The 27501-nt window shown below is 45.7% G+C and overlaps 1 protein-coding gene across 1 annotated transcript; it reads right to left on the bottom strand.

The window, feature by feature from the left end:
* Positions 1-13278: 13278 nt before the first annotated feature.
* Positions 13279-27497, bottom strand: spred2a (sprouty related EVH1 domain containing 2a). The gene is made up of 6 exons (XM_034688491.1): positions 27341-27497; positions 18501-18675; positions 18211-18379; positions 16584-16648; positions 14308-14463; positions 13279-14100 (listed from the first exon to the last, which is right to left on the bottom strand). The coding sequence occupies exons 1-6, from the start codon at positions 27364-27366 to the stop codon at positions 13423-13425; spliced, it is 1269 nt and encodes a 422-aa protein (XP_034544382.1). The 5' UTR covers positions 27367-27497; the 3' UTR covers positions 13279-13422.
* Positions 27498-27501: the final 4 nt, after the last annotated feature.

The following is a 27501-nucleotide window of genomic DNA, read 5'->3' on the forward strand; positions in this document are numbered from 1 at the left end:
GGTCAAAAACATATGCGGGCTGCTAACGTGAGAATAACTCGAGATCAACACGAGAGTTGCTCAATTTGTGACATCACAAATTGCCCAATCGCTTTGAAATAGCATCATAAACATAACACTCGGCGAACTATCCGTCTGTCACTTTAAATAGAGAAGCAGCGGTTAACACAGTGATGATGACTCTGTGCTGCAGTAACCGTGGAGAAGGGTTCCGGAATGTTGAGTTCTGGACCTCAGGGTTCCGTTGTCCTTTGATGCTGTCCTTTAAAGAGACAGTAACGTGAGAATAACTCGAGTTCAACACGAGAGTTGCTCAATTTGTGACATCACAAATTGGCCAATCGCTTTGAAATAGCATCATAAGTGTTATGTAACTAAATGAAGACGACTCTGTGGTGCAGTAACTGTAGGGAAGGGTTCCGGAATGTTGAGTTCTGGAGCTCGGGGTTCCGTAGTCCTCTGATGCTTTCCTTAAAGAGACAGTAGCTGAAATTAAGCGTTTTTAACATTGGGGGTCCAAAACATATGGTCATGTTTCATAGACTGTCATCTGTGCTGCAGTAACTCTAGAGAAGGGTTCCCAAATGTTGAGTTCTGGAGCTCGGGGTTCCATAGTCCTTTGATGCTGTCCTTAAAGAGACAGTAACGTGAGAATAACTCGAGATCAACACGAGACTTGCTCAATTTGTGACATCACAAACGGTTAACTCAATGAAGACGACTCTGTAGGACGGTAACTGTGGAGAAGGGTTAAGTTCTGGAGCTCGGGGTTCCATGGTCTTTTGATGCTCCTTAAAGAGACAGTAGCTGTTCCCGTCAACATTGAGTCTTTATCTACGTCATTAAGATATTAAATTAAGAGTAAAGAGAGCAGCGGACTCCGATGAAGTAGAATGTGTTTTGGGTCGTCTGTCTTTCCTACAAGTCCACAATGAGTCTGAAGTTGAAGACTGTAACTCAGAGCGGTGCCGAGTTTATCACGACTTTAGTTCCTTTATTTGAAGTGTTCAAGTTCTTTTTCCAAATTGAGACCTTGAGAAAAAAGAGTCTCTAAGGGGCGGAGCGTCAAATAAGAATAAATAGACGATTTCATGCTGCGTCTTTAAAGTTATGAATAACTGAAATATCTCAGCAACTTGTTTTTTCTTCTTCTTGTGTTTTTGTTTTTTTTTGCTTTCCAAGCGGCGCGTATGTTTTAAGAGACGTGTGATTTAAATATGAAGATGTTAAGAGGACAATCTGAGGGAGGGGTCCTCAGTTTTTCAGTTAATTTGTGGTGAAGAGGGTTTGGGGGTCTGAAACAGGTCCGTTAATGGTCTTAATCTGGTGGTTTTTGGTCCCAGATTACCACCAAAACCTTCACAATCTGAGATTACAGAATATGAAGAGAGCAGTTTCCATTCCTGAACCATTAAAAAGTGTAAAATCATTCCTAAGTCCTGATCCAGGACTGTCACAGTACGGTGTCCAACAACTCCAGGGTCCGGGTGTTCAAGAGTAATCTGATGGGATTAAAACTAACAGATCGGATCAGGTCAAGTAAAAGGTGTTCTGATAAGATCGGGTGATCCAGGCGGGTTTTTAACGAAAAAAATCAGAAAACACGACTAATCGGAAAACATGACAAATCGGAAAACATGACAATTTGGAAAACATGAAAGATCGGAAAACACAACAAATCAAAGAACACGACAAATCGGAAAACACGACAAAATGGAAAACACGATAATTTGGAAAACATGAAAGATCGGAAAACACAACAAATCCGAAAACATGACAAATCGGAGAACAGGACAATTGGAAAAAAACACCACAAATCCGAAAACAACAAAACACGACGACAAATCCTAAAACACGACTAATTGAAAAACGACTTTTAGACTGAGGTAGCCCTGATTGGAAATCTGGATTACCCGGATCCCAGTGAGGGCTGGATCCAGATTAGATTACACCACCGAGTATCAATGTCATCAAAATATTCAGTCCAAAGCAGCTGTGAGGATCTCAGTCTGCGTGGATTTTGGCGCCCCCTGTGGACAAAATCTGTAGCACATACAGTCTCATTTAGAGCGCTGGTAGTCCAGATTTGGTGGTCTGTTTCTGCATCAGATCAGATACTGAATTACCTGTAAATTATCAGATTATTCTAGTCCAGACCGACGCTTCAGAAGAACCGGACCCTGAAGTTTGTGCATTTCATTCGTTGAACGTTTGTTTTAACGAATACGTAAAAACACCCACAGGATGCTAATCTCACCGTGTGATGGGATTATGAAGGTGTAACAGCCACTGAAGGCATGATTCAACACGACTGATAAAGGTGTTATCATGTGATGTTAAAGATGGCGGAGAATGCTGTAACGTTGTTTTGCCACAGGGGGCGCCAGAGAGTGTGATCATCCTGGGCAGAAGTTTTTAGTTAGTGGCCTTCGTGCTCCCTCCGAGCCTACGAGCGTCCTAACGGTTTATCCTCTTTACTAACGTGTTGAACGAAGCGCTCGGTGACTCAACAGGACTGACGTGTGATTGGACGGTCCCTCATCACGTGACTCTAACGCACCTTCCTGCTTTATTCCCACTGAAGCTCTGCTAGCTTCCGATGCTTCTTTTGTCTTTTGTCTTATTTTGAAACATTAACGTGCTTTAACGTCAGAGACCGGCTCCGGTTTGTTCTCTGGAGGACGGTTTGTTTCTGATCCTGGGTCAGATGTTTGGGGCCAAATGAATAAAATTAAATGTATTTAGAATGATGAAATGATTCCACGTCTTCAGGGAGGAGGAGGAGGAGGAGGAGGAGGAGGAGGAGTGGATAGACCCTTTGCTCTCCTGAGTCCTTTCACACATCCTCGACACGCCCCAACATTTCCAGACTCCACTTCCTGGCAGCATGTGTGAACATTTTAACACCTCCACTCCACTTCGTTAGCTAGCGTTAGCCTCCTCTCCCTCCTCCTCTTCCTCCTCCTCCTCCTCACTGAGTGAAGAAGATGTTTTTGTTTGGTTCATCAGGAGAAGGAGATTTGTGTTGTGAAGAAGAATCTGACGTCAGGAAGTGGAGACCACGTAAAAGCTGGTATTTGTGGTTCTCTCTGGTTCTTCTGTGTACATTGGAGGCACTTGGGCTCATATATATAATATAAATATAAGTGTATGATATCTTCCCGATAACACAGCATCAAGTGCCAAGTACAGTTATTCTTGCTGGGTATTATTTTTGTTTGTTCTTTTTCTGTTCTGTTTACAACATAACTGCCAACCTAGCGCTGATTTAAATAAAGCAAAGTGATTTATAGACGCCTGCTGTCGCCGTGTCCTCCTGTCTTAAATAGAGATGACGCCGTCCTCTGGAAGACGGGATTACAGGGAAGCAGTTAGTCTCTGTCGTTTCAGGATCCGACCGAGGACTGGGACCGGACCAACAGGACGGACAAGACTCTACAGAAACCTGACCGTCACAAGCTGTCAGTCTCTGAGGTTTTACTTTGAAAGGATATGTCTTTAAGTTTTATTTAAGTGAAGCTAACAATCTGTCTGACAGCTAACGATCTGTCTGACAGCTAACGATCTGTCGGACAGCTAACGATCTGTCTGACAGCTAACGATCTGTCTGACAGCTAACGATCTGTCCCACATTTACGTCTTTGGGCTAACTTTACGATGAACACGACGACAAATCAGAAAAAAGAACAAAACAAAAAAAACCCAGATGAATCAGAAAACAAGAAAACAAAACGACAAATCTCAAAACACCACAAATAAGAAAGCATGTACACTCAGAAAAACATGACAAATCGGAAAAAACACGACAAATTGGAAAATAACAACAAATTGGAAAACACACACAATTCTGAAATAAAACAAATCTGAAAACATGACAAATGGAAAAACACATCACAAATCAGAAATCACGTACACTTGGAAAAACACAACAAACCGGAAAACACCACAAATCGGAAAAAAGAACGTCAGATCCCGAAAAAACAGAACAACAAAACACAGAGACAAATCAGAAAACAAAACAACAGAACAACAAATTTCAAAGCACCAAAAATAAGAAAGGATAAACACGCCGAATTGGGAAAATAACGACAAATTGGAAAACACACACAAATCGGAAATAACACAAATCGGAAAACACGACATATCGAAAAACACAACAAACCGGAAAACACCACAAATTGATAAAGACCACGAATCGTAAAAAACACCACAAATTTTAAATAAGCACAAGTCGGAAATGAAACAAATAAGAAAACACTACAGATCGGAAAACACAACAAATTAGAAAACACGCAAAAAATGGAAAGCACGACAAATCAGAAAACGTGACAGATCGCAAATCACGACAAATCAGAAAAAAATTACAAATCAGAAAACACAACCAATCAGAAAAAAACAGATCGGAAAACACTACAAATCGGAAAAACACGACAAATTTTAAATACGCACAAATTGGAAATGAAAGTAATCAGAACACACGACAAATCAGAAAGAAGCACTACAAATTAGATAACTCGCAAGAAACGGAAAACACGACACATCGGTAAAAACACAACGAATTGGGATGCAACAACTCGGAAAACACGACACATCCAAAAACACGACACGGGAAAACGACCAATTGGAAAATAGCATCAAATTGGAAAACCCACACATCTGAAATAAAACGAATCTGAAAACATGACACGTCAAAAAACATCAGAAATCAGAAATCACGTACACTTGGAAAAACACCACAAATCGAAAAAAGAACGTCAAATCCCGAAAAAACAAAACAACAAAACACAGAGACAAATCAGAAAACAAAACAACAAATATCAAAGCACCACAAATAAGAAAGGATAAACACGCCGAATTGGGAAAATAACGACAAATTAATCGAAAAACACGACAAATTTGAAAAAAACAGATCGGAAAACACTACAAATCGGAAAAACACGACAAATCTTAAATACGCACAAATTGGAAATGAAACTAATCAGAACACACGACAAATCAGAAAGAAGCACTACAAATTAGATAACTCGCAAAAAACGGAAAGCACGACAAATCAGAAAAAAACAGATCGGAAAACACTACAAATCGGAAAAACACGACAAATCTTAAATACGCACAAATTGGAAATGAAACTAATCAGAACACACGACAAATCAGAAAGAAGCACTACAAATTAGAAAACTCGCAAAAAACGGAAAGCACGACAAATCAGAAAAAAACAGATCGGAAAACACTACAAATCGGAAAAACGCGACAAATCTTAAATACGCACAAATTGGAAATGAAACTAATCAGAACACACGACAAATCAGAAAGAAGCACTACAAATTAGATAACTCGCAAGAAACGGAAAACACGACACATCGGTAAAAACACAACGAATTGGGATGCAACAACTCGGAAAACACGACACATCCAAAAACACGACACGGGAAAACGACCAATTGGAAAATAGCATCAAATTGGAAAACCCACACATCTGAAATAAAACGAATCTGAAAACATGACACGTCAAAAAACATCAGAAATCAGAAATCACGTACACTTGGAAAAACACCACAAATCGAAAAAAGAACGTCAAATCCCGAAAAAACAAAACAACAAAACACAGAGACAAATCAGAAAACAAAACAACAAATATCAAAGCACCACAAATAAGAAAGGATAAACACGCCGAATTGGGAAAATAACGACAAATTAATCGAAAAACACTACAAATTTGAAAAAAACAGATCGGAAAACACTACAAATCGGAAAAACACGACAAATCTTAAATACGCACAAATTGGAAATGAAACTAATCAGAACACACGACAAATCAGAAAGAAGCACTACAAATTAGAAAACTCGCAAAAAACGGAAAGCACGACAAATCAGAAAAAAACAGATCGGAAAACACTACAAATCGGAAAAACACGACAAATCTTAAATACGCACAAATTGGAAATGAAACTAATCAGAACACACGACAAATCAGAAAGAAGCACTACAATCTAGATAACTCGCAAAAAACGGAAAGCACGACAAATCAGAAAAAAACAGATCGGAAAACACTACAAATCGGAAAAACACGACAAATCTTAAATACGCACAAATTGGAAATGAAACTAATCAGAACACACGACAAAACAGAAAGAAGCACTACAAATTAGATAACTCGCAAATCGGAAAACACGACATATCGGAAAACACAACGAATTGGGATGCAACAACTGGGAAAACACGACACATCCAAAAACACGACACGTGAAAACAACGAATTTGGAGCAATAACTCGTAAAACACGATAAATCAGAAAACATGACAAATCGAAAAACAACAACAAATCAGAAAACGATAAAAAAAGAAAACACGAGGACTTTAACTTTGAACTTTATCGTAGGTTTCCGTGGGGACGAGGATCGTCTGTGATGACACTAACGAGTTGTTCGTCTAATGCTTCGTATTCTTTCGGCTCCACGCAGAAGAGAAAAGTTACCGGTGGTTTGAATTACGACGTTTATCCACGATCACCTCGTGTGTTCGCCCGGCATCAAATATCCTCTGATAGCAGAGACTAAGTTTGGGGGAACGTTTCCTTCCCGCTAAAAGACGGGATTAGAAGTTAGCGTGCTTGTTTTATCGTGAGCCTGTCGGAGACGAGAACAAGAAGATTTAGAGGCGAACTTTGATCCCAAGTATGATGATTACATTTCAGTCCTTACAGCCTGTCGCACTGCTGCAGGCTGAAGAGATCTACAGGAGATCAGAACGTCTTACTCCTGGAAGTCAGTTAGACCCTGAAGTGTGTACGAACAACGGCTTGGAGTGATATCAGATTTTGTGCTGCAGAAGACACACACACACACACACACACACACTCACACACTCACACACACACACTAACTGGGGAGTAAGATGTGAGGGGAGGGGTTTGTGTCGGCGGGGTTGGTGGTCGATCACGGTCACATTTGTTTCAGATTTCATCCCAGTAAACAAACGGAGGCAGGCAGACTCACTGGGGCCTAGCTAAATCAGGCCCAGACCAACGTCCCGGCCCACTGGATTCCTCACACTCTGCTCCACACACACACACACGTACACACACACACACACGAACACACAAACACATTGTTTATTACAGTGTTTTTATTGTTCGTCTCGAGTCTGAACTGCCGTCACTATCCGGGAACACACACGCCGTGCCGTGTCCTCCAGGTTTGGCGTTAAGCGTGTCGGTACCTTTAGACCTCTTATTAAAGAGCAGGTGCGGCTCAGGAGGTAAAGTGGGTGGAGTTACTTTTTGAGGAACAAGGAACTAGGTGAGGGGACAGATTAAGTGCGGCCCCCAGACACCTGATGAAGGAAAACAACAAGAATGAGTGTACCCTGTCCGGAGGGCCACCGGAGCCTCACCCTGGAGCCAGGCCTGGGGTTGGGGCCCGCAGGTGAGCGCCTGGTGGCTGGGCCTTCACCCATGGGGCCCGGTCGGTTACGCCCCCAAATTCACAACAAAGGTCCTCAAATTAAGAACAACTTGAGAGGAAAATTTTAAAAAAATGCCTTTAAATGCTCAAAATGATCGTTTTTCAATTATTAACACATCGTTCAAAGATTGAGACCCTAGCTTCATGTTTGAAACGTTGGAGGTGAAATCCCAAAGATTAACAGTTCAAACACACAAACACAAAGTTTAATATTTTATAAATTATTGAATCATGGTCTCAGAAACAAACACACACACGCTTTATTGGTCAGTTTCCAGATGATGTATTTGTCTTTGTACACGTCTCATCGCCTCTGTTTGAGATTTACATCCATCATTTTAGAAACAATAAAAAAATAGAACTGAAAATGTACATCATACACCTGATACATATACATTTATATATATATATATATATTCTGTTTTTACAGAGGTAAAAATGTGAATTATATAAAAAAGACAAACCAATGACTTCAACCTTCGCTCTGTTTTTCTTTGACACAGTTTTCATTTCGGAAATTTACATCGTGATGATGAAGAGGAGGCTTCAGGCACTTTCCTTTAAAAGCTGAAGTGAGCGCGGGCCGAAGACGCCGCGCCGCGCCGTGTTCACGCTCCTCGCCACGGGTAGAAAAGTAAACACGGGAATCTTTACAACGGATGGCGGCCGGTGGTGTGATGACAGAAAACATGGAGAGGTCTTCACTTCTGATCGCTGCTTCACGACTTTGTCTAAAGATGCGTCACGTTCTGTCCGTACTCTGGGTTCGGTGCGTTTTACGGTGCATCACGTTCTGTCCGTACTCAGCGTTCGCTGCGTTTTACGGTGCATCACGTTCTGTCCGTACTCTGGGTTCAGTGCGTTTTACGGTGCGTCACGTTCTGTCCGTACTCGGGGTTCAGTGCGTTTTACGGTGCATCATGTTCTGTCCGTACTCGGGTTCGGTGCGTTTTATGATGCATCACGTTCTGTCCGTTCTCAGCGTTCGGTGCGTTTTACGGTGCATCACGTTCTATACGTACTTGGGGTTCAGTGCGTTTTACAGTGCATCACGTTCTACACATACTCAGGGTTCGGTGCGTTTTACGGTGCGTTTTACGGTGCATCACGTTCTGTCCGTACTCAGCGTTCGCTGCGTTTTACGGTGCATCACGTTCTGTCCGTACTCAGGGTTCAGTGCGTTTTATGGTGCATCACGTTCTATACGTACTCAGGGTTCGGTGCGTTTTACAGTGCATCACGTTCTGTCCGTACTCAGGGTTCAGTGCGTTTTACGGTGCATCACGTTCTGTCCGTACTCAGGGCTCGGTGTGTTTTACGGTGCATCACGTTCTGTCCGTACTCAGGGTTCAGTGCGTTTTATGGTGCATCACGTTCTGTACGTACTCAGGGTTCGATGCGTTTTACGGTGCATCACGTTCTGTCCGTACTCAGGGTTCAGTGCGTTTTACGGTGCATCACGTTCTATACGTACTCAGGGTTCGGTGCGTTTTACGGTGCATCATGTTCTATACGTACTCAGGGTTCCGTGTGTTTTACGGTGCGTCACGTTCTGTCCGTACTCAGGGTTCAGTGCGTTTTACGGTGCATCACGTTCTGTCCGTACTCAGGGTTCGGTGCGTTTTACGGTGCGTCACATGCTACATAGCAGGTAACACCAACATCCAGTTCATATGGCTTTACGTATGGCTTCAACAAACTCTAACATCATGTAGCAGCTAACGCTTCGTTATTTAAGTCCAGCTAGCTTAACACTGCTGTGGTAGCAATCTCCAGTGTTGGCTAATAGCTAGCTAGCTGTGCCTTTATCTTAGCATTGTCGTTACCGATCAGTCGTTACATTGTGAGCACCGACAGGTGAAGTGGAGAACACCGAACACCTTGTTACCTGTCCAGTGGGCGGGGTTTGTTTGTCTGCTAGCCAACACGATCAAACAGTTGAGCTAAAGTACGGTGGCCCTGAAGGACAAAACAAATTTAGAAAAGAGGAAACACTTTAACCGTTAAGTCCGACTCCTTTTAGCCTGACTCCTTTTAGCCTGACTCCTTTTAGTCTGAGGCGATGTGGTCTAAGGGCGATGTGGTCTAAGTGCGATGTGGTCTAAGTGCGATGTGGTCTGAGGCCGTCTCATCTGAAATCTGACTCATGATGAAGGTTTTCCGGTGTCATGATGCTTTTTCATCTGAGGTCTGACACCTCTCTCTGAGTCCCGAGGACGTCTTCATATGTTTGGTTTCTCTCCATCCAAACAAACTAATTGACCCCTCACTGGATCACTTCAGGGTCACTTCCTGTATTTGGTACATTCCCTTTCTGTAAAAATGAAATGTAAATTTGTTTCAGAAATGGTAAAATTGTCTCCAACTTTGTAGAAGTGTTTCATCTTTTGTAAATCTGTTTTGTCCTTCAGGGCCACCGTACTAAATAGCTTGATTAGGCAATTCCCAGATTTAAGGTGTGATTTAAGTGAGGCCATGAGCGCTCTTTCAGCTAGTTACTTCTGGACCTCCTTCTGCTGAACCTACCGAACCTAAAGCTTCTACCAGTTAGAGAGAGAGAAGAAGAAGAAGCGGTGGTCAGTCGACATAAAGAGAGCAAGGGATGGAATTTAGAGGATGTGCAGAAAGGTTCCAGATTGTGTGTGTCTCTGCTCTGCCCTCCGTCACAGCCAGCAGACACTGAGGCTGACTGAAGCTCTTATGTCCTCTCATAAAGAGGGACTTTTAGATGTTACATTTAGGTCTCCTGCAGAGTTACGGCCAAATTCCACCAGATCCATCTCTGGTCCGTCACAGCTCCGGATCTGATAGGTTTCTATTCTAGTCCATCCATTATCTTGACCGCTTAACCCGTTAGGGATCATGGGGGGCTGGAGCCTATCCCAGCTGGCTTCGGGCGGAAGTCAGGGTACACCCTGGACAGGTCGCCAACCTATCACAGGGTTAACACAGAGAGACAGACACACTCCTGGTGAGCATGTTTTTGGACTGTGGGTTTTGGAAAGGCACCTGCCCGGCCAGGGATTCGAACCAGGAACCTTCTAGCTGTGAGGCAACAGCGCTACCCACTGCACCACCGTGCAGCCTTCTATTCACCGTGCAGCCTTCTATTCACCGTGCAGACTTCTATTCTAGTCCATGTGTTGACTAGAATGAAAACATCCGGTTAATTTTCAGAATCAAACACTCTGTGTTATCACCAGATCGTATTTCACTTAACTACAACAACAAACCAAAGTCATGATGAGCGGAGCCAGGCCTGGAGTCAACAGGTCAGAGGTTTTCAGAGGACCAGAAAGACCACATGGATGAGGAGAGGAGGAGGAGGAGAATCCTTGATTCAGGGATTACAGAAGAGGAAACCTGGGTCACATGACTCCAGCTGTCCGGAGGTCCTAAAAACACAGACAGTGGGTGTTGACGGATGAGAGAGCATGGAGCTGGACCGGACACGGATCCGATGGAAGTCCCAATGTTGGACCAGAAGCCACAAAGAGTTGGCCTTCACTCCAAAATCCTGTGTCCTTTCTGTAATGTCAGACTCTTCAAATAACAACCTGAACCTGTCAGGGTCAAGAACAAGACCTGTTAGTGGACTCACTTTGATCACGGCCTGTGTCACTGCTGCAGGCTGACTTAAAACCCGGGCCCAAACTACGTAAGGCCTCGGGTTCTTAAGCCCCGCGTCTGACCTGCAACGTGCCTCGACTAATGGAAGATGGATTTCCTTTAGGGGGTCGACTCGTGGCGCCGGACACGGATCCGGGTTAGAGAGCAGAGTGATGTCACCTTCAGCTACGTCGTTTTAGTCGCAATGGAAGAAGACGGTCTGGAGGACCAAGACGACGACACCGACGAGTTCAAGGTGTTGACTTGATCCCCCAGATCTCAACCCAGATGAGCATCTTATCTTGGTGACAGATACCGCAGCAAACCTTCAGAGGTCTAGAGGAGTCCAGGTCTCATCAGGTCACGATGTTATGGCTGATTGATAGCACTAGAACTAGAAACCGTCAGACCAAAGTCCTGCAGGGTTCAAACTTAGCGAGGTCGACTATCTGAGACTCAAAACGTGGACGCACTGACGACTGATCGCCTTGAGTTCATACTTCATTCCCCGCCCTCCTCCAGACACACACACACACACACACACACACACACACACACACACACACAACCTGAAGTATCTGGAGTTTTCCTCTCACTGACTTTAGTCCTTCTTACGACCTCTCAGACCAGTATCAGGTTTTTTCCCTGCAAATAAACCCCCCCCCCCCCCCCCAAACTTTAAACCCAACACACTGAGATCCTGGACTAATCAGATCTGCCCTCCGCCTGCTCAGCCAGACTGGTCTGTTGGATGGTCTCAGAGTCTCTGCTGGAGCCGAAGCTGAACCGGCACGCTGCAAAATATCACCTTCGACGCAAAACAACATCATCAGCAGGGACGAGAGAGGGACTCGGTCTACGAGGACGGATACCGATCCTTAATGTGCGTCAAGTACGGGGGGAGTTAGCCTAGCTTAGCATAAAACACAGGAAACATAGGGAAAGAGTTAGCTTTGTTCTGTCCAGAGTTTTTAAACAACAACAAATCTTAAGAAGAGCTTTAGCTAACGTGCTAACAGTACCTCTTAGCTAATAGCAGCCTAGCTTGTCTACACTGAAAACAGTGAATTGTTCCTTCTATAGGGATGAACTTATCACCACTAAGGGTGGGAATGGATAAGATTTTATCAATGCCATTGTCTGATTCTTCAGTCCAGTTCTTGATCAGTCCCCCTAACGATTCCTGAGTATTTTATTGAGCGGGAAAAAAGTAGTTCTTCACAGTCTTCCTCACCAAAAGGAACCACTTTATTTTTTCCAAAATGATGTCTGCACAAGACTGAACATGAACATATTCAACTTGAACATACTGAACAATAGGTTGACCCCCCGGAGCCTGGAGGAAAAGACTTTGAATTTGGAAAGGAAAAAACGCTTTTTCTCCGGGGGTCATCGTGGAGGTATTTTACCCGCTCTCTGTGCCTCATTTTCGGCCGCGTAAGTCCAGACGTGGCCCCTCCAGCCTGGAGGATAAACGCTTCTTCCTCTCCATGTTTCCTCGTGGTTGAAGGAGTTGTGCGTCGCAGAGTGTGTGACGTAATGCAACGTACCGTGACGTGACGTCGTGCTGGGAAATGAATCGTTAAGAAGTCCGATGGATTTGATCAATTGGAACCGGTTCTAAGTCGCACCCGGTTTTCGATTTCCCACCCTTAATCATCACAGCTTTAAACTTCCACGAGCTAGGCTAGCTGTTTCCCTCTACTTCCAGGTTTCGTGCTAAGCTAGGCTAACTGCATCCCGACTTGTACTTAACACATTCATGAGATTGATCTCCGTCTTCTTGAGTTACCTTTTTGCACAGACGGTGAAGAGGTCTGGACTAAGATCATCTGGACTAGATGTGATGGTGATCTTTAAATGTTGGACAGCGTGTCGGCGAGCTCCGGCTCCACGACGAACATGAAAACATTCATCCTGACAGAATGTTAAAAAAAGACACATTCAAGCCTTTAAAACACATGAGTGTAAAAATATAAAGTACCTGTTTATATATATATTTATATTTATATTCATTTCTATAGAGCTCTATGTAGAAATGAATATTCTCTGTTCAGTTTGTGAGGAGTGAAATCCGTTTGGTTCCCAACGTCACAAAAACAAAAACAACCTCCGCCCGTCCGTCCGCCCGTCCGTCCGTCCGTCCGTCCGTCCGTCCGTCCGTCCGCCCGTCCGTCCGTCCGTCCGTCTGTCCGTCCGTCCGTCCGTCCGCCCGTCCGTCCGTCCAGACTTCTTCTTCTCCTCTTTTAAAAATCGTCGACGAGACAAACAACAACAAAAACGACACAGATCCGTTCCCCCTCTCCCCGCTCTCCCTTGAGTCCTTGAAGGAGGCGGGGCCTGTGACGCCTCACCCCACAGCTTTGTGTTTCCCGCCGCAGCAGTGGCAGGCCACGCCGCAGCGGTAGCACGCCCTCAGCGGTGCGTAGCAGCACATGCACGGCGCCAGCAGCGACAGACCCACCAGCGCCGTCCAGCGCAGGCAGAAGCGTTCGTCGCTGGTGTCGCAGGAGCACGGGTCCGAGTAGTCCCCCTCGGGGTCGGACATGCAGTGATAGAGCAGGCTGTCCGCGCACCACATGAAGCTGACCCGTCTGATGCAGGTCTGGATGGGGTCCGGCGCCTCCTGGCAGCGGCCCCGCCCGTTCTCCTCATGATTGAACATGTCCTGACAGTAAACGCAGCGTGATCGCTCGCCGTCCTCCTTCCGCCTCTTCCCTTTGGGCTGCAGGGCTCGCGGCTGCACCGTCACCACCGCCCTGTTGCCGCCGCCCAGCTCCAGGCAGCCCGGTTTGCGGTCGCAGACTCGCTGCACGTCGCAGCTGAGCGGGTACGGGTAGGTGTAGTCGGGTTTGGGCGGCTCGCTCTTGGCGAAGTGAACGTACGCGTCCAGGTTGTCGGGCTGGTTGAGTTTGTCCCAGCGGTAGTCCCCGTAGCTGGTGAGCCAGGTCCGCTCTCGAGGGTTGATCCGGACGATCTCCTCCTCCTCCAGCTGGAAGCTGACGTGGCGAGGGAACATGTGCACGGCCTGCAGACGAGACAGAGAGACTTAACCTCAGGGGGACATGAGGTCAGCAGAGAGACGGGAACACAGCTGCTGGTTCATGCAAGGCCTTCTGGGTAATGGAAACTTAGCGTTAGCTGTCTTAGAGACCTGCATGATCTCAGCCCGGCGTCTCTCTAAAAACTGAACCTGGTCTTTGGTTCCACGTTTACTCTCCTCGCTCTGACTCACCTGGTCCAGGAAGTAGTGATCCGAGGGCCGGTGATGCTCGTAGAAATGTCCCAGAATGCAGTGGTGCCGACGGGCCTCGCAGAAGTGGGGCGGGGCCAGCGAGTGCATGGTGGGCTCTCTCTTCTGGGACGAGTTGGACGAGCTGTCGGTGGCCGTCTGCAGAGGAGAGACGAGACAGTAAAGACATAGACTCCACTTTACACAGCCGGGTCCTCTAAGACCTGAATCCACTTCAAGTCTCCCTTCACTCCAAGAGTAACCGGGCTGTAAGAAATCTTAAAAACACAGCGAGGGAATCTTGAATATGACTTCTATCTGCTCTTGGGACTTGTGTAAGAAGACCTGGACTCTTCTTGAACACCACCTGAGCCCCCCCCCCCCCCTTAGACTTCACCGAGCAATTAAAGAAAAATGGAACATCAGAGCCGAAGCAGAGCGGTTGTTTTTATGTGCAGCACTTTGTGTTACAATGTCAATGTATGAAAAGCACTTTATAAATAAAGTCTGATAGATTGATTTATAGTGTAAGAGGAGATTTTTGTGAAGTTTTAGTTTGTAGATTCTTATTTTTCTCAGGTTCAATCAGGAAGGTCACCCTCTCTAAATATGAAGCCTCATCATTTCCCCTCCTGCTGCCCTCAAAAACCTTTCCCCGATCTCCTCCCTGAATCAGAGCTCTCAACAGGAAGTACTGCATCACGTCACCGAGGGTTTTATTTCCTCCTGACCAAGATCGATCTGCATCCTCATTGTCCTCAGAGTCTCCTCAGCACCACAGAGACGCTGAAGACCCGTCCTCCTCCTCCTCCTCCTCCACCTCCTCCTCCTCCTCCTCCTTCTCAACCCCCTCCCTCTCATCCCCCTCCCTCTCATCCCCCTCCCTCTCCTCCTCCTCCTCCCCCTCCTGCTCCTCCTCCTCCTTCTCCTCCTCCACCTCCTCCTCCTCCTCCTCCTCCTCCTCCTCCACCTCCTCCTCCTCCTTCTCATCCCCCTCCCTCTCCTCCTCCTCCTCCTTCACCTCCTCCTCCTCCTCCTCCTTCTCCTCCTCCACCTCCTCCTCCTCCTCCTTCTCATCCCCCTCCCTCTCCTCCTCCTCCTCCTCCACCTCCTCCTCCTCCTCCTCCACCTCCTCCTCCTCCTCCTCCACCTCCTCCTCCTCCTTCTCATCCCCCTCCCTCTCCTCCTCCTCCTCCTCCTCCTCCTTCTCCTCCTCCTCCTCCTCCTCCTCCTCCTCATCCTCCTCCACCTCCTCCTCCTCCTCCACCTCCTCCTCCTCCTCCTCCTTCTCATCCCCCTCCCTCTCCTCCTCCTCATCCTCCACCTCCTCCTCCTCCTCCTCCTTCTCCTCCTCCACCTCCTCCTCCTTCTCCTCCTCCTCCACCTCCTCCTCCTCCTCCTCCTTCTCATCCCCCTCCCTCTCCTCCTCCTCATCCTCCACCTCCTCCTCCTCCTCCTCCTTCTCCTCCTCCACCTCCTCCTCCTTCTCCTCCTCCCCCTCCCTCTCCTCCTCCTCCTCCTCCTCCTCCTCCTTCTCATCCCCCTCCCTCTCCTCCTCCTCCTCCTCCTCCTCCTCCTTCTCATCGCCCTCCCTCTCCTCCTCCTCCTCCTCCTCCACCTCCTCCTCCTCCTCCTCCACCTCCTCCTCCTCCTCCACCTCCTCCTCCTCAGGGAGCCAGACTTCAAACATACGACCACGTTCCCTCAGTCCGCCCAGGTTTTTACTCTAAATGAGTCCAGCTATGAAAACAGGCAGCTCAGTGACAGATCCCTGACCGGTCTGACTCTCCTCTGCAGCGCTGGACATCCTGAGGAAACGATACACCCGTCTCTCTTTGAAGCCGATGAAAAGACGGGAAACCAGGAAACCAAGATGGCTACTTTCCCCTGACTTCACTCTTCATGCTAAGCTAAGCTAACCTCAACGTGACTCCAAAGCTCCACCACAGAGACTCAAGACTGAAATCCATCTTCTCATCTCAGGAATAAATGCACTTGAAAAACACTAAAACAAAACTTGGCGAGCGCTCCAGGAGAACCTGCACCGGTCCGTTACACATGTGATCCAGAGTCTGACCCCCAACAGGAGGAGGAGCTGTTGAGGAGTAGCAGCTGCTGTTGGATCTCTGTCAGAGGGATGTTCTGAAATACCTGCAGTCACGGTTTATCACCACAGGAGGCGCCAAAGAGAACCAAACCCTGATCTAAAGGTCAGCACACAGGTACGACTGGACCCTGAACGTTTCCACCAATCAGTGTTTAGAGGAAGAGTTTCTCACCGTGAAGACGTCGTCATCGCCGAGCTCCGCCTCATTCTGCAGCGTGGACGAGGACGTGGTCGACCCTGAGAGCACACAGGAGGGTCAGTCCAACGTATCTGACAGTTTCATTCACTCTGAGCAGAAGACAGAAATACTGATGACCACTGCTCAGAGCTCCTCCATGATGGAGCTAACACAAACACAGCATAACACTGAGTAACATGCTTCAAAGTGCTAACATGCTAAATATGCAAAACTAACACAGATGCTTTAAAGAAAAGCATCACAAAGAAAAATAACTACATATCAAAACAAGCTACAAACTATCTTTTCTTAGAAGCATCACAGAAAATATACTACAAATAAATGTTTTATAGTAACGTGTTTTCAGTAACATTCTACAAAGTAACGTTCTCCTAAATGAATGCTACAAAATTATTCTCTACAAAGTAAAATTCTATAACCTAATGTTCTACAAAGGAACATTCTACAAAGTAACATTCTACAAAGGAACATTCTACAAAGGAACATTCTACAAAGTAACATTCTACAAAGCAACGTTCTACAAAGCAACATTCTACAAAGTAACATTCTAAAAGCAACATTCTACAAAGTAACGTTCTACAAAGTAACATTCTACAAAGTAACATTCTACAAAGTAACATTCTGAAAAGCAACATTCTACAAAGTAACATTCTACAAAGTAACATTCTACAAAGGAACATTCTACAAAGGAACATTCTACAAAGCAATGTTCTACAAAGGAACATTCTACAAAGGAATGTTCTATAAAGTAACGTTCTACAAAGGAACATTCTACAAAGCAACGTTCTCCAAAGTAACATTCTACAAAGCAACGTTCTACAAAGTAACATTCTACAAAGTAACATTCTACAAAGTAACATTCTACAAAGCAACGTTCTACAAAGTAACATTCTACAAAGGAACATTCTACAAAGTAACATTCTACAAAGTAACATTCTACAAAGGAACATTCTACAAAGCAACATTCTACAAAGTAACATTCTACAAAGGAACATTCTACAAAGCAATGTTCTACAAAGTAACATTCTAAAAGCAACATTCTACAAAGTAACATTCTACAAAGGAACATTCTGAAAAGTAACATTCTACAAAGTAACATTCTACAAAGTAACATTCTAAAAGCAACATTCTACAAAGGAACATTCTGAAAAGGAACATTCTACAAAGGAACGTTCTACAAAGTAACATTCTAAAAGTAACATTCTACAAAGTAACATTCTAAAAGCAACATTCTACAAAGTAACATTCTAAAAGCAACATTCTACAAAGCAACATTCTACAAAGAAACATTCTACAAATTAACATTCTACAAAGCAACATTCTAAAAGCAACATTCTAAAAAGCAAGGTTCTACAAAGTAACATTCTACAAGTGTTCCAAAGTGCTGCTATGTTCACAAAGGTAATGTTCCACAAAGGAACACTCTTCCGTTCCACATAGTTCTAAGTATCAGTCTTCCTCTTTGTTTCAGATCTGATCCTGTATTTGGATGAGGTCTCCTCGTGTTCTGTCCAGTCACAGTTTTAACCTTTGTTAACAGACCTCGTATTTCCCTGCTGGACCCGGTTAATATTTTGCCCGTGATAATGATAATCCGTACCTTCCGTCAGGTCCTCCAGCGCCTTCCTCACCCCACGATCGAAAGCTCTGGCGTCCGCCGGACTCTGGAAGGTCAGACCGCACTTTCTATTGTCCACCTTCCAGTGGTGGAACGTGGGCGTGGCCTTCGTGTAGACCAGATCCTTTTTTAAGAAACACTCCAGAATGACCTGAGAAAGGATGACATCAGAGAACCTGAATAACAGACGCACAGGTCAACAGGAAGTGGAACATTTATCAAGTTTTCAACAAGACGTCATGAAAGTGTGTGGACCTCCTCCCTGGACCGACCTGCCTGTCTTTGAGCCGCTCTCCGTGGATCAGGAAGCTGTTGCGTCCCAGCAGCTCGGCCGGCAGCAGCCTGCACACTCCCACTCTGCTCAGACAGCCGTCCTGAGCCAACCAGCCGCCGCTCGAATCGTCTCTGGTCATCACCACCGCTTTGACGCGCACAATGTAACTGTCACTGCAACGCAAGAGGGACACGGAACACACGGTGAGAGGTCACTCAGAAAACGGCATCACTGACCGGACAAAAAACTCCTTACTGGAGCTTTAATTCTTTAAAATCACCTGTTATTTTATTTCCCTTTCAGTGCTCTGCAGTGAGAGATAACAACAGCACCATGCTTTGAGGTGGAACAGTGTACTTCAATAAAAAATACAATTAATTAACATTAATTTTTTTATTTTGGATATATATATAATATATGAATCTCATGACGCTAAAACATCCTGGGAAATAATGGTTAAATGTTAAAATACTCTTGTTCTCTGTCTCCATCCTGCATGTTTGCTTTTTTTTTATCTCTCTGGTACTTCCTGTTTCCACCCTCACACACACACACACACACACACACATTGCATCCTAAGAGGCAAACTGCATCCCTCCACCGTGTGATTCAGCCTGCCTGTCAAACAGATGGTGTGTGTGTGTGTGTGTGCGTGTGTGTGTGTGTCTAGAATGAGTCATCACTGTATTCTGCCAGCAGTGTGCAGCGACACACTCACACATTTGTGGCATGTTCAGAAAGTGAGATTTGGTGAGTCTCCATGGTGAAGCTCTCCGTTTGAATCAAAGTAATCTTAAGGACACGAACGAACGAACGAACGAACGCCGCGTCCATCACGGAACATTCCTCGAGCCGACGAAGACGTCTGACTAACAAACACGGCGAGGAAGACGAACCACATGATGAAGGTTACGACCACGATCCTCTGACCTTAAAACCAACACAGAGACTAACGTGAAGAAGAGAGACGACAACAAAGATATCTCTCTCTCCTCTCTCTGCCTGTCTCTCACTTTAACTCTTCCTGTCCCATTAAAGTTACTAACCATAGACCGACCTGGAGTCCCTGAGCTCCCTTGTCTCGTAGGTTCCTCTGGATCTCTGCTGTAGATTCCTTTTTTGGGGTCTGTTATTCATCCTTTCTTTCTTTCTTTCTTTCTTTCTTTCTTTCTTTCTTTCTTTCTTTCTTTCATTCTTTCTTTCTTTCTTTCTTTCTTTCTTTCATTCTTTCTTTCTTTCTTTCTTTTCTTTCTTTCATTCCTTTCTTTCTTTCTTTCTTTCATTCCTTTCTTTCTTTCCTTTCTTTCCTTCCTTTTATTCCTTCTTTCTTTCTTTCTTTCTTTCTTTCATTCCTTTCTTTCTTTCTTTCTTTTCTTTCTTTCATTCCTTTCTTTCTTTCTTTCTTTCTTTCATTCCTTCCTTCCTTCCTTTCTTTCATTCCTTCCTTTTATTCCTTCCTTCTTTCTTTCTTTCTTTCTTTCTTTCTTTCTTTCTTTCATTCCTTCCTTTTATTCCTTCCTTCTTTCTTTCTTTCTTTCATTCCTTTCTTTCTTTCTTTCTTTCATTCCTTCCTTTTATTCCTTCTTTCTTTCTTTCTTTCATTCTTTCTTTCTTTCATTCCTTTTTCCTTTCTTTCTTTCATTCCTTTTTCCTTTCTTTCTTTCTTTCATTCCTTCCTTTTATTCCTTCCTTCTGTCTTTCCTTCTTTCTGTCTTTCTTTCTTTCATTCCTTCCTTTCTTTCATTTTTCCTTTCTTTCTTTCATTCCTTTTTCCTTTCTTTCTTTCTTTCTTTCTTTCTTTCATTCCTTTCTTTCATTCCTTTTTCCTTTCATTCCTTCCTACTTTCTTTCTTTCATTCTCTCCATGTTTCTTCATCCTCTATGTCTCCTTCTCTTATCCCGTCCTTTCCTTCTATCCTTCCCTTCACCATTTCTTCTCCTCTTTTTCTTTCTTCTGGTCTCCCTCTCTTCTCTCTTTTCTTAGACCTTTCTGGAGTCCCTGAGCTCCCTTGTCTCGTAGGTTCCTCTGGATCTCTGCTGCTGTGGACGTGGTCCAGACTCCAGCTGCTACAACTACTACTATCCGTCTCCCCACTATCATCTCTCTCTCTCTTCATCTCCCTCTATCCCTCTCTCCAACACGGTCTCAGCAGATGTGTGTCTAACATGAGTCTGGTCCTGCTGGAGGTTTCTGCCTGTTAAAGGAAGTTTGTCCTTGCCACTGTAACTTGCAAAATGTTGTCCCTAAGAAACGAACATAACAGGAGGGTTAAAGAAGTTTTTAAAATGTGGGTTACATGTTGTGAGATAAGGAAGGGGATGGTCGGTGCTCCTGATGTTAGACCGGTTCTGAAGCTCTGGTTTTAAGTCTTGGACTCTCGTGCACCTGCAACATGTTTGTTTGGTTCCTGCTGTGGAAACAGTCAACACATGGACAGACTTCCCTGACCTCAAACAGCCCCGTCCTCAGAGGAGACGGTAATGAAACGGCTGCTTAGAGCACTTTAAACACACACACACACACACACACACACACACACACACACACACACACACACACACACACACACAGATCTGTGGGAGCTGACCAGAGATGCAGATAATAGCCTCTGGGGGTCTGTTTACTCCATCATCATGACACACACACACACACACACACACACATCAGATAACTACACATAATGCTTCCACAGGAACACACGTGTTGTCAATCACACACACACACACACACACACACACACACACACACACACACACACACACACACACCGGGCTGATGACATCATCCTTATCAGCGTAGAGAATGTGGTTTCTCTGAGGTCTGAATCAGCAGCACAGATGGCGTTTGGCTCTCTCTCGCCAAACTTCTCAATGACTCCCTCCCTCACTCGCCCTCACACAGACTCTCTCTCTCTCTCTCTCTCTCTCTCTCTCTCTCTCTCTCTCACACACACAGCAGCAGCAGAGATGACCCCGCTGACCTCCAGCCGGGGGATGTTTTCATGTTTGGGAGTTTTCTGTCGCTCGATGTGTGAAACGTGAGCGGCGGGGAGTCGATCGCCAGCGCCACGAGTCGACCCCCAAAAAGGAAATCCATCTTCCATTAGTCGAGTCACGTTGCAGGTCAGACACGGGGCGTCAGTCGCCGACACAACGGGAAGAAAGTCTGACTTAAGAACCCGAGGCCTTACGGAGTTTGGGCCCGGGTTTTGAGTCAGCCTGCAGCAGTGAAACAGGCCGGGGCCAGGTCAAAGTGAGTCCACTAACAGGTCTTCTGTTTGTCCCTTAAAGGTTCAGGTTCTTTCTCTAAGAGTCTGACATTACAGAAAGGACATAGGCCCCCCAAAGACTGGTGACCCCCAAAATATAGGTGCCAAAGACTCGTGACCCCCAAAATATAGGTGCCAAAGACTGGTGACCCCCAAAATATAGGTGCCAAAGACTGGTGACCCCCAAAATACAGGTGCCAAAGACTGGTGACCCCCAAAATATAGGTGCCAAAGACTGGTGACCCCCAAAATATAGGTGCCAAAGACTGGTGACCCCCAAAATACAGGTGCCAAAGACTCATGACCCCCAAAATATAGGTGCCAAAGACTGGTGACCCCCAAAATATAGGTGCCAAAGACTGGTGACCCCCAAAATACAGGTGCCAAAGACTCGTGACCCCCAAAATACAGGTGCCAAAGACTGGTGACCCCCAAAATATAGGTGCCAAAGACTCATGACCCCCAAAATATAGGTGCCAAAGACTGGTGACCCCCAAAATATAGGTGCTAAAGACTGGTGACCCCCAAAATATAGGTGCTAAAGACTGGTGACCCCCAAAATATAGGTGCCAAAGACTCGTGACCCCCCAAATATAGGTGCTAAAGACTCGTGACCCCCAAAATATAGGTGTTTAAGACTCGTGACCCCCAAAATATAGGTGCTAAAGACTCGTGACCCCCAAACTATAGGTGCTAAAGACTCGTGACCCCCAAAATATAGGTGCCAAAGACTCGTGACCCCCAAAATATAGGTGCTAAAGACTCGTGACCCCCAAAATATAGGTGCTAAAGACTTGTGACCCCCAAAATATAGGTGCCAAAGACTGGTGACCCCCAAAATATAGGTGCCAAAGACTCGTGACCCCCAAAATATAGGTGCCAAAGACTCGTGACCCCCAAAATATAGGTGCCAAAGACTCATGACCCCCAAAATATAGGTGCCAAAGACTCGTGACCCCCAAAATATAGGTGCCAAAGTCTCATGACCCCCATAATATAGGTCCCAAAGACTCGTGACCCCCAAAATATAGGTGCCAAAGACTCATGACCCCCAAAATATAGGTGCCAAAGACTCATGACCCCCAAAATATAGGTGCCAAAGACTCGTGACCCCCAAAATATAGGTGCCAAAGACTCATGACCCCCATAATAAAAGTGCCAAAGACTCGTGACCCCCAGAATATAGGTGCCAAAGACTCGTGACCCCCAGAATATAGGTGCCAAAGACTGGTGACCCCCAGAATAAAGGTGCCAAAGACTCGTGACCCCTAGAATAAAGGTGCCAAAGACTCGTGACCCCCAGAATATAGGTGCCAAAGACTGGTGACCCCCATAATAAAAGTGCCAAAGACTTGTGACCCCTGGGGGTCCCGACCCACACTTTGGGAACCCTTGCCATAGTGGATGTGACATGAAGCACACTTGCTGTGTTTGCCGTCTCCTCAAACTGAATCCTTCAGAGGTCATGAGTTTGATTCTGATCCCAGCTGATGGAGGATGAAGATGATATCCAAGTATCGCTCGGCTCTGTCCTCACACCAGAGTCCCTCAGCTGGACTTGCTGGTTACCCGTCACTCTCATGGAGGTCAGTGCTGACAAACAATCAATGTCTTCCGGTGTGGGCCGGGCCAGAGCACCACGGGGACGACCTCACCTCAATGTCATTTAAACCCCTCCCCCCTCCCTCTGGCGTTATCGACAGCTCTCTGCCGGCTGGTTTTGGGGGCATCGGTTTGCCCGATCGATAGAAAAAACTCCCCCACAAAAAAAAACACACATCAGCATGGAGGAGCAGTTTCAGTCTGCGGGACCAGAGACTCACAGAGTCCTGCAGGGAGAACACAGAGCGGGTTTCAGACCACAGACTCGGTGCTCCTGTGTGTGCACGTTTAAACAAGCCATCATGAAGTCATCTGACAAACGTTCTGCTCAGTTTGCTCTTGTTTTGCATCCGATTGTGGAGATGAGCTGTTAGCATCCTCCACTCTCTGCTGAGCCGTTTAAAGGATGTCACTCTCAGGTAGTGCTGTGCGATATGACCTAAAATTCATATCCCCGTATAAACTTAAGTGTAAGCCCCAGGACTTTCAGGGGGCGGGGCCTGCAATGCTGAACGTGTCTGATTGGTAGATTACCCTCAGTGTTTTTATTCCTCCCTCCGTCCACAATAACATCACACACATCTGTGATTCTCTTGATTTCTCTTTCTTTCATTAGTTTTTATTTGTTCTATCTTTTTTGTATGTGTGTGTACTTTTCAAAAGAAGAAGCTGTGATTCTCTTGATTTAGCAGCTTGTAACAGTAGTCTTCTCTCAGCCCACCGTGAATGCGTCTCTCCTCCCGGTGTTCCGCTTTTAAAAGTGACCCTGTAAACTGGAGACCTTCAGCTGAACGTGTCAGTGTTTGTGGAGTTTACACAGCTGTTGAAACACAGAGGGAGTTCCTGGGAATGCAAACTAGTTTAGTTTTTATTAAGATTTCAAAATATCCTCATCAGATATTTAATGATGGTCTAAAGACGTTTATGAGGGATGCATCCGGCTGAGAGTCTCCAGTTAACAGGGTCGCCGTTTAAACCAAAACACCGGGCGATCTCTGCGATCACGGCTTTTTGAGTTCAAAAGGATTTTAAAGCCGTGTTGAAACGTCTTTGCTACTCGCGCTTATCTCCTCTCACGTGTTGATTCAGTGAATCCATCTGTGATGAAATATAGCACCATCTAAAACAGACCAGCTGAGTCTCTTCATGCTAACAGGCTAACTGTTGTGTTGCTCAGAATGATATCTTCCTGTCCGTCTGCTTCTATGGTGTCATCTTTGATGAAATATAGCAAAATCCAACAGGCTCCGGGTCAACTTTTTTTCCAATTTTTTTTTTTTTTTCAATTTTTTTTTGACATTTCCTTTTTTTATTCTTTAAAAAAAAAAAAAAAAAAAAATTTAAATATTTTTTTTTCAAAAAAAATTGTTACATTTTCTTTTTCTTTTCTTTGTCAAATTTTTTTTTTTCAAATTAAAAAAAAAAAAAAATTTTGTTACATTTTTTTTTTTATTTGTCAATTTTTTTTTTTTTTAATTTTTTCCAAAAATCATTCACAGTCATTTTTTCTTACCATCTGTGATGAAATATAGCAACATCTAAAACAGCGTCAGCTGAGTCTCTTCATGCTAACAGTCTAACTGTTGTGTTGCTCAGAATGATACCTGCCTGTCCGTCTGCTTCTATGGTGTCATCTGTGATGAATAGCATTCCTCTTTGTGTTACTGCCCTCTACTGGTCTGGTGGTGTAGTGCATTTACTTTTTTCCTCCATACGTCTCTGGCCTGATTTACACAATCTACCCAGGACTTCAGCCCGCAGTCGAAACACAGACAACAATGGGGGACCAGGAACCTTTTCGATCAGGGGGAAGTAGTTCTGGGGGCTAAATGACCTGGAACTCTTGGTTGAAATGCACCTATGTAAATGTCCGTAACCTGCTGATTTAGCATGCTAACCGAAGCTAACGTTAGCTACATTGTTTCGATGCTAACAGAAGCTAACGGTTTTACCTCACCTTACGGTCTGTGGTGTCAACGAGCAGAAGCTAAATGTGTCTGAACTCTTTGGATTGATTTGACATGACGTGTGATCAGTTTCTCTCTGGTGTTGCTCGTGTTAGTGAAAGTTAATAACCGTCGTCAAGGGGTTTCGACCAATCAGAATCAAGCATCTTCCACAGCCTTAAGATCAGTAAGAGAGCCGGGTGATAACTGTATATAAGTTAATGATGATAATAAAAACTCTGCTACAGTCTGCTGAAGGTGTTTTTGTTTTGAAGGTACCTGATTGGTCGACCGCTGACTCCTGCTAATCTGCAGACGGTCAAAGAAGTTACTCATCAAGCCGTCGTCTTTAACAGCAACTTCTGTCCGCTCTTTAGCTTAGCTTGTTGTGATGCTTGAACACGGCAGTCTGTTAGCTGGGTTCATATTCAGAGGATGTGTGAGGACTCTGAAGGCGTGTTTGTTTTTAAATCCGAGACATACTCTGAATGTGATTCACTGTGATTGGTCGGCTGGGTCGCATCATTTCCTGTATTTATATTCCCATTCCACTCAGTCAGGGGCCGTACCCTCCCTCTCCTCCTTGTACCCTCCTCCCTCTCCTCCTCGTACCCTCCTCCCTCTCCTCCTCCCTCTCCTCCTCCCTCTCCTCCTCGTACCCTCCTCCCTCTCCTCCTCCCTCTCCTCCTCCCTCTCCTCCGACGTCTCCTCTCTTTTCTTCTTTGCAATAATCAAGCAAGCGGCAACTTCCGGCTCTGAGACATGAAGCTGAAGTGGAAGTGTTGAAAACTGCAGTTCCTCGAGCGTCCACTAGAGGCTGGCTCCAGAAGCACAGGGAACCACATACACACCCATTCAAAGAAGACGATCTTTACAGCAGAGATAAACAGTTTAGGTCTGATGAGCTCATTTCTCGTTATTTTTGAAGATATTAAACTTACGAGTTTCGCCCAAATAAGGGCGTGGCTGACTTGACTGACAGGAGCCCTATAGCTGTTAGCGAGGAGGCTAAAGGTCCGCCTTTTTGCCTCATGCTAGATCGACCAAAGTTAGGTTGAGTCAGCATTTCCAATATGGCCGACGATACGCTTCAGAACTCTACTTCTGAAACAAACGGGTGACGGTTTGTGTCTTTAACGTAATGCGCTTTGATTCAGTCGGCATGGTTACCTGTACACAAACGACGACTGCCCGGACGCTCCTCCGCACAGCATGCTAATGAAGGCATAGGCCGCTACGCTAGCTTCAAAAGCTCAGATTTTTTAAAGTGACAGTAACTGATACTTTGAACTGTTTAACCGTCTTAGTTCTCAGGTTTCGTGTACGGACCTCCTGGTGTCTTCAGGCCCCGTATGGATCAGGACACCTGATCCGGCAGCATCAGCGAACAGCTGATCGATACGAAAACACTGGAGGGGTTTTTGGCGATATCGCCCGGCCCTATCCAGAGGTTGATTCTTTGTTTCTGGGCCGCGGAGGAAATAATCCTCCTTTAGATGAACTGGTCTGAACCTGCAGACATGTGCAGCCTGATGATGAGTCACAACACACAGTGGCCTCGATCTGAAGGGTCAGGATCAGAGAGACGAAGACCTGGTGCTGCTGCACAGGAACCGGATCCCGTCAGCCCTGTTTCTATGAACCAGGAGCGACATGCAGAGACGCTCAGAGGTAAATAAGACGGGCTTGAATGTGTCATGTCAGTCCTGCAGAACCCCCTTCTGTCTGCCCCCCCTCATCCTCCTCCTCCTCCTCATCCTCCTCTTCCTCCTCTGTTATGACTGAATCACATCTGCAGGAGGCTGCACACGTTTCTCCTTCCCCTGAAATCTGCCCAACCTCAGCCAACCTCCCCACGAGGAGGAAGATGAGGAGGAGGAGGATGAGGAGGGCCCCTGCACCCTCTCATCAGGAGGCTGAGCGGCGGCGCGCAGACAGGCAGCCAATCAGGCGCATCGATACAGAATCATATTGATAAGGTGGAGTGATTAAGGGGGGGGGGGGGGGGGGGGGGTACTCACTCGTCTGGGCGCGTGTCCTCGCTCATGTTTTTCCGTTTCACCTCCGGTAATAACGAGCTCCCGACGCGGCAGCGCGGCGCGGTGTCTTCATGTTTCCGCGGCAGCGGCAGACGCGGCAGCGGCAGATCCGGTTCTCTCCCGCTCCGCAGCTCGGTTCCTCA

The sequence above is a fragment of the Notolabrus celidotus genome, chromosome 7 (genome assembly GCF_009762535.1).
Source record: "Notolabrus celidotus isolate fNotCel1 chromosome 7, fNotCel1.pri, whole genome shotgun sequence".
Classification (NCBI taxonomy): Eukaryota; Metazoa; Chordata; class Actinopteri; order Labriformes; family Labridae; genus Notolabrus; species Notolabrus celidotus.